Source organism: Telopea speciosissima, chromosome 5 (genome assembly GCF_018873765.1).
Source record: "Telopea speciosissima isolate NSW1024214 ecotype Mountain lineage chromosome 5, Tspe_v1, whole genome shotgun sequence".
In the NCBI taxonomy this organism is placed as follows: domain Eukaryota; kingdom Viridiplantae; phylum Streptophyta; class Magnoliopsida; order Proteales; family Proteaceae; genus Telopea; species Telopea speciosissima.
In genome coordinates, this window is record NC_057920.1 from 63,605,990 (window position 1) to 63,616,837 (window position 10,848).

Sequence of the window (10,848 nt, forward strand, 5' to 3'; positions counted from 1 at the left end):
CAAGAGATTGATGAGCCATTTGTATTACCTTCACAACCAGTGCATGTGTTTTATGTGCAAGATTCCCTTAAGCTAGATTGGCTAGTTGCCATAAGAACAAGGACAAGAGATACATATGGCATAGAAGGGGATGTGTTCAATGCTGTTCAAATCTACTTACAAGGATTCTTGAATAATAGGAAAAGTTCTGATAGCCAATTAGTTGAGGATGATGCCAATGTTAGTTGGATTAGGTCAAACATAGAAGGAACAGTAATTGACAGCACTGTGTCAAGCCATGTGTATTCATGGTTCAGTTCTGAGGTGGATTTCATAAAGGGTTGTGTGGATTCTAGGAAATTAAGTTCTTCTATTCTCTCATACTGTTTCTACTCTGATTAATTCATCAGAAAACACATATGATACCCTGTTTTATCTTCTTATATTGCAGTTCTGATAGTAACTGAAACTAACATTATAGTACTCTGTTTTAACTAAAGTCAGTGTTTGAACTTATTTTAGTCATTCTGATTTAAACTGATCATCAGTTTCTTCTGTTCTACAAGTCTTCTAGTGCTCTCATTGTTGCCTGTACTCTGTTGTGTTGAAACCCTTAATATGATGAAATTGGATACTTGTCTCTGTGGTAGAAAATTGTGCTTCTTGTTTTATTAGTTAGGTCTGAGCCTTAAAGGAACTCAACTGAAAATTCAGTGGTTAGAGTTCTCAAATTCCTCAAAATATGAATTCTAATTCATGTTATTTCTAAATTCAATTTCTGTTTTCTGTTACGATATCAGTCTGTTGTATTGGGGAGGGTCTTCACAGAATGAGCCTGACGGAGTGGATGCTCTTAGCTTTTCAAATACATTCCTGAACCTGAGAACAATCTTACCTAGTCCAGTGGCTAAGGCTGCTGTGCTGTATTGGTGGAGGTCAGGAAATTGAGTGGTTTGTACACCTGAAATGAAAATCAAATACTGATTATGAATAGAGGAAAGCTCTCCCATGTACACTAGTTGAAGCCCTACCCTAATCATGCTTATCATGTATATCCCTCTCATGTCTGGGGGATCAAAATTACCATTACAGGAAGTCTTGATTTTTAAACAACTGACAGCAAAAACCACACAAAACTCTTAAATGATTCAGTCAGATAAACACAAAATGAAACAACCATAAGAAAACACTTTTAAGACAATCAATCCTCCAAAATAGTTGATGCAAAAAAATTTATTTAAACACTTTAAGAAAATACATAAATCCTTGACAGAGACAACTTCAAAAGTGAGGGATGGTACAATTACAGTGGTTGCTCATACAAAGGCACAGAGCCCTAGCGGACCACCAGTAACGGTGATGCCGGTTTGATCTGAAGATTAAAGCTTGAAATTGACATTGAAGACAGGCAGGGTGGTAAATAAGGTGGCCCAAATAGTGAGAAAAAGTATGAGAATTGCTGCAACCACTGGAAGGATCGTCCATGGACTGTTGCAATAATCGCGCTTTAAATTCGCTTTCCATTTGTTATAGGGCTGGTTATAATATTGATGCACTTTGTCGCAAAGGTCACCATAACAGAACTTACCAGAGTAAATTTCACTACAGAGATTGGTAAATAGAGACGAGACCTTATTGTCATCACCCAGGTGATTCTTGATAATTCCAAGATCACGGAGAAATGCCACATCTTCAGCAGAGTTAACAAGGTAATCCATCAAGAGGGCATATGAAGTTATGTAGTGTGTACCTTGAGAATGTTGTTGCTCGTGAGCAATAAGGTTCCTGAAAAAGAATTCTGTGCAGTCATCAACAAGTAGTGGAGGTATTTTAAATACTCCTTTGCTAAACTTTATATCTATCAAGCTACCACATTCGGAGCCCTTCTTAAATTTAACTCCGGAACGCTGGAGCTCCGTCCACTTGGCAGAGATTGTGGTGTTGCTTGCTCCTTGACCAGCGGAAGAGAAATCTCAAGTGTGCACTTTAAGAGATCCAAAAAATGTTTGGCTGAATTAATGGTATTTTTATTTTCAGGATTAGCATCACCATACTTGTTCACACCATTCGGTATCAAACCTTCGAAGAAAATGAGAGCTAATTGGACAAGTGAAAAATGATCAGAGATAGGATCTTTAGTTAAATCGAATAAAGTTTGAAGAACTGACATGGGTATTTGATTTTCAAGCAATACCAAATCACGCACAACCCTAGTGCTCTTTAAATCAGAATGGAATATGGGATCATTATCATATACCTTAAAATGACCTGAAATTTTCCGAAATAACTCAATGATGAACAAGCCATCAACGGCCATCGACGGCCATCATTTCTAAGTAGATGGGCTCTGAGTAAAACCAATGGGATTCAGTTTCTAAATTTTTTAGAGCATTCATATAATCCGTCCGACTGGCTCCTGTTCGACTAAGCAGTCCCTGTTCATATTGCAACTTAAGCTTTTCCATGTCTTGCATCTGCCAGTTTTGGTTGTCGGATGTCTCTGTGATAAGGGCCAATAGAGACCGTGTCCGGCGTATAAGTATCTTCCTTCATTTTGCGAATTCTTTTGTCGACTCTGTAAAAACAATAAGTTGACACCAAGGATGAAGGATTGGAGCTTATCTGAGAAATCTCAATTGATGTATCTCCCATCTTTCTATCTGCCAGATGCCAACAAAGTTAAAGAACCTATTACATATAGAGCTTCGTCTACCACATGCAGAACAAAAAAAACAAAAAACAAAAAACAAAAAATGAATTTCTTCCCTTGTAGGTTTCTTGCAGATCGAGGCAATTAGGAAGAAAATTTTAAAAACCTGTTTATGAGCACGCTTCTCGCTTTCAGATGATGCACCACTAAACCCCAATTTTCCCACTTTTTCCAAGAGCTCTCCAACGGCTCTTCTTGCCTCCCCCCCCCCTCTCCCTCCTCCTTCTAAACTGTCTATTTTCAAAATTTTCTTAGTTCTTTACAAAGAAAGAAGGCTGCTTGGTCTGGGATCTTTATGACCTTCAGCGTCCTGCCCAGCTCAGTTCCCCAGTTCCTCTAACAAGGGGGGACTGAAATGAGTGAATGACCACCTATCCCTGCCCAAACACTCTACCTTGGTGGGGTCCACTATCCCCACATCTAAGGGTGCGTTTGGTTGCATAAATCTTTTGGATGTGGTCTGATTGTGGATGGTCATCAACTTGAGTTACCGTCTGTTGAATCGTAATTCTAGAAAATAAACTGTTTGGTTATTATGATTCTGCGACGTGATTCTTCCTGAAAAACTGTTTGGTTACCCTGAGTCGGTCAGTTGGATTCACCCTGAATCTATCTGAAAAACTGTTTGGTTACCCTGAGTCTGTCAGCTGGATTTACCCTGAATCTACCTGAATACTAAACCTTACATTTAAAAGTATAAGACACATTAACCAAAAAAAATATGATTACCATATTAATGTTCTCAAATAATTAATTAAATCCAATTACCACCCAACCTTATATAACCTAAAATTATTAATATGCCATTGCTATGTTTGAGTGTGAGCTTAGGTGTAGGGGCAGCAAGGGGTGGGGGTGAGTGTGTGCTCAAGTGTAGGGGCAGCAAGGGGTGAGGGTGACTGTATCAATGTTGTGTTCAGGTGTAGGGGTAGCAAGGGGTGGGGGTGACTGTGTGCTCAGGAATGACAACATAGAGGGTATGACTCAGTATGACTTAATAGCTTTCATTTAAGTAAAACAAAAGTTCAAATTCCCCCAAGCCTCACCCTTTTTTGATGGGTAATCAGTTCACTTCAAGATATGAAATTAAATAAGAAACTACTACTACATGAGAGTCGTGATGGAGTCGAGCCATCATCTCCTGGGAACAAACCCAGGTGCTCTTCCTTTTGAGCTAAAGACTCACCTACCTACATAAATCATGTCACAAAAACATATAGCAATTGAACAAAAGTGGGGAAAAAAACATTTGAAGCCAACCCACAGATCCAACATCATTTATTTTCTGCTGTTCTTCCTTATTATCTAATTGCCCAGCCATACTCAATACCATCACCTTCTCCTGATCATTCTTTTTATTTAATTTAATTTTCTATTAGGTTCTGCACTAAGAGGCACCTTCTCCCCCACATTCTCATCTTCCTTGTGAGAGACGATGTAATTGGCCTTGGCCTTGGCCTTGGCCTGGGCCTGGGCCTGGGCCTTGGCCTGGGCCTGGGCCTGGGCCTTGGCCTGGGCCTGGGCCTTGGCCTGCTCTTTGTCCTTAATGAATTAGGCTTTTACCTTAAAAGAAAATCATAATATGCTTCATATCCATCAAGTTTATAAACAAATATAAACAAGAACAGCAGCAAAATATCCACAGGGTCCTACATAACCATGCTATAACCATGCTACAATCATACCAGTGCAAGTTCATCTACTACAACATAACAATCAGCAATGGATAACGAACAGTGTGAAATGATTTGTGAGCAATTTGACTTGCTATCAGATAGAGCTTGCTGGAGTATGTAGAGATCCAAAGAACATATTACTTTGCAACCCAAAAGTGAGCAAATGGAATCAAAAGCACCTTAGGAGATCCAAGAACATCAATATACACATCTTATGAATCAGGAACCACTAAACTGGAGCCATCTTTCACCTGGTATGGACTGGAAAGATCTTTTCAGTTCTGCAGTTGTTCATCAGATCTGATTTGCTTCAACATACTGAATTCTGTTAAATGCTAATTTTCAACTACCAAAGGGTTCTTTTCCATCATTTTCATGATCTATACATAAAGGCCATTCACCAGCTTTCCAGCCAGGAACAACTCCCAACATCAGCCAGCCAGTAGGAACTAGTACACAAACTAGAATTAAAGGACAGCAAGCAAGAAGAAAGAGAGAGAGAGAGAGAGAGCGAGCGAGAAGCACAGGATGAACAACAGAAAATAGAGATCACAGAGTATGAGGACCAGACTGCTCTACTCTGTTGGCATAGCTAAAATAGGCTTCATCACCGTATCACAAGGCTCTAAATTACTACAACATGCATGAAGCATTTCTTCCATCAAGCCCAAAGAGGACAATGTACGTAAATTCCTAAAAAGAAAACAATACTAGCACGAACAGGAACAAACTCTTACTGCAGGGTACGTCCTAACAAGAAAGGTATTTGGGAATAGTAGGAGCTGCTGACGAAACAGTGAGAGTTTAACACATCAATCACAAAATAAAAATTACATACAAGCATAAGCTGCTGCCCATGTGTTTTTGAATTAAAATACACAAAAGCAGCAATCACACAATAGACCTAAAACCTATTCATCGGTCTCTGTATTTGATAAAATTCACTCAAACAAGATAACAAAAAAGAAACTACTGCATCAAATATAATTTCATATCTTAAAGCTGCAAATTTCAGTTTAGAAATAAAACCCATCAAAGAGACCCTATTGAGAAACAAAGTCAAGCGTAGGACAAGAGTAAAATCAACACATAAAACAGAAAGGTTCATACCAAGCAACCAGAATAGAAAGTGTTTAGTTCATTCCCTATGATAGATTCCTTGGTGTTTGAGCATATATAAATTCGAATGTGTTTAGGGGTTCGAAATAAAAAAATTTTGAGGATTTCAGGGTTTGGGCATATAAAAAATCCTCAATTTAGGGTTCAACATAAAACAAATAACAAACTTCACAAAAACTAGGGATTTGAGGCTTTGGGATTCGAAACAGAGATGGAAGAGATGGATGTATCAGTCATAGAAAGAATGAGGGAGGCAAAGAGGGCGATATAGCAAACCTAGGATGAATGTGTTCCTTGGAGAAGCGATGGAGGAGCTTCGTTCGGAGAAGCAGGTTGGACCGTCTACAGCAATGGAGGAGCTTTTCCTTGGACGAGTATCAAGAAGGAGAGTGTGAGCTTGGGACTTGTAGACACCAGGTTCGAGTTCGTTGGAGCTTTGTTCGTCAGGCGATGGAGGTTGGAGGAAGATAGGTTTTGAGTTTGTGAAAGAGAGTAGAGAGGAAGCGAGAGAGTCCGAGAGAGAGAGAGAGAGAGAGAGAGAGAACGCAGGTTCAAGCCATGGATGAACAATCGTTGTTTCCCTAGGTCGTGAGAGAGTCGAGAGAGAGGTCGCGATTCATGAATTGTTTTTTGATTTAGGGCAAGAAGCTGTCATTCAATGTCGGATGATGCTATTTATACTAACAATAGAATTTGTAATTCACATATGAGTTCACCTAAAGAGGGAAACTCAAATATGGATCATGTTTAGTGTAAAAATCAGAATCGTGTAATTCTTGTAATCCATTGGAATTAGGCAACCAAACGATTTTATTAATTTAGAATTATGATCCGACAGAACACTATTCTGTTGATTTACGCAACCAAATGCACCCTAAAGCATCCGATGGAATCTACCGATTGGAAAAGGGGCATAGAATGGGTTGACTGAGAAGAATCTTGACTTGCTTGACTCATCGTCAGCCACAGATACTGAACCGAGGTTGTAGTTTGACTAGAAGTCTAACGAATATACTGATTTGACTGGTTGTAAGCTAGACGGAAAGGTTGTGAGGTTTGACCTGCATCCGGCCATCGATAGTCCAATGGACTAGAGATGAAGGAATGTCAATGACTTGGAATTCGACTTGGGATTTGGTTGGGTCCATAGTGATCTCAGTGCCTAGAATTCCAATTACATTCCTTTAAGTGTTATCATAGGCTCTCACTTCTTGTGTGAAAGGCTATAGCTTGACTGGGTCGGTCCCTATGTGCTGGATGATTCGTAGAAGAACTAGGGAATTGAGCCAGGTAGAAAATCGGAGGAGATAATTTTCCGCTTGGTCTGGATTATTATTCTCTCCAATTCCCTATAGCTCGACAGTGCGACAGTGTTAGTGTGGATGTTCGACACGTAGCAGTTCGAACATCCAACAGTCTAAACTCAACATAGTCAATGAGCTCAAACCGTTGGATGTCCGAGCTGCCACGTGTCGGATATCCACACTAACACTGCCACACTGCCAAGCTATAGGGAATTGAAGAGGATAATTTTCCGCTTGGTCTTGGTCTTGTAGATAGTCGATACTTGATTTAATTTAATAAGATATTTAATCTTAATTAAATACTAATTATGATGTTAAGTTGCACAATATTTAATTAAGATGTTATACTGCACGATATTTAATTAGAAGTGAATGTGAAACACTTTTTTTTCATTTTTGTTTTTTCGGTAGAATGTGTGAAACACGACCTCTTTTTTTGACGACTTATCAACAGTGAATTTGGAACTCTCCCATAAGTTAATATAATGGTGCATTAATCACCATGTTTATTTAAACCAATTTCCACTTAATTTTGATCAGGAAAATTAATTTGATGAGTGGAATTTGATCATCTTAAGTTATACCTCCTTCCTCCCATTCGATGCTTTCTGCTTCACTCAAATGGTAAGCTCACACGTATTCGCCCTCACCCTGTTTCTTCTTCTTCTTTCTGTAAGACCTAACTTCAGGTGAATGGTTGTGCCTCGTGTATCTGTCTTTTTGTGTATTGACAGGCGGATTCTGAAAACCCATCCACTCTTGGTTCGCTCAGTCACACATCTGAAACCTTCTCCCGGTGATGAGGCCGTCGTTGATCCCAAAATGTGGTGCATGGCCGATAGGGCACCAAACAAGAATATTCCTACTCCCGGTGCGTGGGACTCCTCTGTAGCACGAAACGATGTGTAGTGCATCATCCGATGACCCACAATGCTTGGGCATGCAGCTCAACACACCCGTACGTGCCCAAGCATTACAGCCTGTTGGAGTGCTACACACTGTGTCGCACTACATAGGACCCAAATCCATTTTCTTCGAGAAACGGTGAGGATTTTCATATAATTGATGATTTTCTTGATTTTTTTTTTGGGGGGAGAATGTTCTCTGTGTCGTAGCGCAAGATGCGCTCAGGCACATGGGCAGCGTGTGCAAGGGGCAGGGTGGTCATTGCGCCCACCCCCACGTGCTTGGGCGCAGCCTGCGTTGCGGCACCGAGAACGGCGCCCCTTTTTTTTTTATATATAGATATATCTTGTTATCAATGAAAAGTTATCTTACTAAGTTATTATATATGTATATATTTAATGATTTTATTTTCTTGACAAAATTTTATGCTCTATTGAATCTTCCATAAAATTTGGGATTTTAAAGGAAACTATCTAGTGATGGTGAGACGATGGTAAAGGATTGTTATTTAACCCCAAGAGGTCAACTCAGTTGGTAAAAGACCAACTCCTCAGATAAGAGGTCATAAGTTCAAACCACCTTGGGGCTTGGGGCCTATCCCCATCTCCTATCGATCATTGCGCCAACCCCCATGTGCCTGGGCGCAGCCTACACTATAGTACAGAGAACACAACGCTCCTTATTTATTTATTTTTTTATTTTAGGGTAAATGTAAAGGATTGTCAGTAAAACCATTCTTTCAGACTGAAAATTTATTGGCTTTCTAATTTCCATTTTTTCACCTTCATATTCTACAGGCGCGAATTTATGTACCAATTTTATAAGAATTACTCTTCTTATGACCCACCGTGGGTCGGTGGCACAAAAATGTTTGAAGTGGATATCATAAACAGTGGAATGAAAATTGGAAATAAGACGATAAAAGTGACGGTATCTCTAACGGTAGAACGGATCTGTGAAAATTTAAAGCACCAGTGTGAAAATATTATCGACTGGAAAGGGGAAGAGTAAGCATTGAAACTTGATGGAAAAGTTTTAGAAACTTCCAAGCCGCTCTCCTACTACAACCACGATGAGCCTAAGAGGTATAAACTTACTTTTGAGGTACAGGAGCATAAATCTTCGTTACGTTCCAAATTATAATAGATGTCCTGACCGATTAGAATAATTATCACCTCCAATTTGTGGGTACCTTCAGTTCCTCCAATTCTTCTAACAGGGGGTGGGGGGGAGTAGACCCTACCTTGAGCAGTGTTTTCGAACAAGAAATAGGATGATCATTTCTACCCCTATGTGAAGAATTAGAGGGAACTGTAAATTGGAGGAGATAACAATTCGTTCTAGCAATAGTCAGCTCCTACAACTCACCCGCCTCAAAAGAAGATTGATCGGGATGATTCTAGAAGGCTTAATTATGTTTCCTTTTTTCTCTCAGTTTATTATTTTAGACAATAATGTGGTTGTCTATCAAGCAGCCAAGTTGCAGTTTAGGACAGAATTGGGTGTCTATTTTCTATTTACTTCCTTTTATCGTAACCTTCTATTTTATTTTCCTACTTGAGGAGCAAGTCTCCTACCAATAAAATGTAACACGCTACTATGGAGTCTCCCACGATTTATAAATAATGAAAGCCTGCTTTGTGCCTGTTTGTTGTCTTGAGAAAGGCTATGACTGATAGAGTCAAAGATAGGTGAGAGGCCAAATAGGTAAGTTTGAAACCATTGCAAATCTTATTTGTTTTACAAACTTTATCGTAATTTTTGCAATTAATTGTGGAGCATTCAATTTCAACACAGTAATCATGTCATTTCAAATGAGTACTCGAAAAATGTGCAACCATTATTGGTGCAAGTTTGGCCTTGCTAGGGATTTGGCTCCTGTCCTGCCGTGGCAGGAGCTGGAGCGTCCAGCACCCCCACAGATTCTGCCACGTGGACAGGAATCCATCCAACGGCATATGTTTGAGTTTCATAACTTTAACCCATTTCCTTCTTTCGTTGCTCCCTCACCCGGCGAACGCGACCCATTTTAGATTTTTGAAATCTGAAACCTAAAACGAAACCCCTTCGTCTTTCCCCTTTGCTTTCTTCCCCCTGTGTTTTCTGCGTCCTTCTCTTGACCTCGCCCGACGAAACCTAGCAGCGGCGACACCTCATCTTGTTGCGACAAAGGGGCGAGCGAACGGCGAGCGAGCGACGAGCGGCACGAGTGACCTCGCGACGAACCCTAGCAGCGGCGAACACCTCTCACTCGTTGCGACACAGGGAAGCTCCACTGCTTGACCGACTAATGGCAGCGAACAACGAGCGGCAGTGAAAGGTTCTTCACAGACAGAGGTATTCACGTCCAGTTCTCTTAACCTTCTTCTTCTGCAAACTTTGTATTTCCCTTTTCCTTCTTTTCGTCTCTTTTTTTTTTTTTTTTTTCTAGTGTTTTGCACTGTGACTTTCATTGGGCCTAAGGCTGAGTGAGGCTGAGTGAGAGAGAGACAATTTTGTGCAGAAAAAAATCGATTCTCATAGGTGCTCCAGCATTCCTAGAAGCTAAAAGCCTGCTGCCCTTCCCCCCACCCCCATCCTCCGTGCATGTATTGTTTCTATCATTCATGGCAACCAGTGGATTTTCCAACCTACACTACTTTTCTACCCAGCTTGAGAGAAAAATTTAAACAGATTTTGCTGAAATTCCAGAATTTTTGTCAAATTAATAAAATTGAAAACATAAATTAGAAAAGAAACTAGGTACGTGACACTAATATGAGTGGTCTTGCTTGATATTTTCCTGTCACGGTACTTGCACTTGAATTTTTTTGTGATATTTGGTGCGAAGGTTCTTTGGTTGTATGATGGTGAAGCATGTGCTGTATTTGGCATAGGTTTTTATGCAATATCAGTTCCAAATTGAAGAACTTTAACTGAATAGCAGAACCAGAATATATCTTCTTTTTGTTGTTTCTTCTTTTATCATAGGTGCTCCAGCATTCCCAGAAGCTAAAAGCCTGCTGCCCTTCCCCCACCCCCACCCACTGTGCATGTACCATATTTTTGTAATGTTAAAAAAAAAAAAAAAAAAAGATGAGGGAAGGTGGGGGGGGGGGGGAAGAGGTGTTATTTTGGCTAATGGGGGGGTTTTGATTTTACCTTTTGTGGCTTT

General features: G+C 40.1%; 1 protein-coding gene across 1 annotated transcript; it reads right to left on the bottom strand.

The window, feature by feature from the left end:
- Nucleotides 1–1,355: 1,355 nt before the first annotated feature.
- Nucleotides 1,356–2,296, bottom strand: LOC122663247 (UPF0481 protein At3g47200-like). The gene is made up of 2 exons (XM_043858937.1): nt 2,059–2,296; nt 1,356–1,930 (listed from the first exon to the last, which is right to left on the bottom strand). Exons 1-2 carry the CDS (start codon nt 2,294–2,296, stop codon nt 1,359–1,361), a joined length of 810 nt encoding a protein of 269 aa, XP_043714872.1. The 3' UTR covers nt 1,356–1,358.
- Nucleotides 2,297–10,848: the final 8,552 nt, after the last annotated feature.

What these genes read in the sequence shown, in the direction of transcription:
- LOC122663247 (XM_043858937.1), bottom strand. Translation starts at nt 2,296, where the DNA reads ATGGCCGTTGATGGCTTGTTCATCATTGAGTTATTTCGGAAAATTTCA. An exon ending in AGCTCTCATTTTCTTCGAAG is followed by an intron (nt 1,931 to 2,058) that starts GTTTGATACCGA and finishes CCGCTGGTCAAG; the next exon opens with GAGCAAGCAACACCACAATC.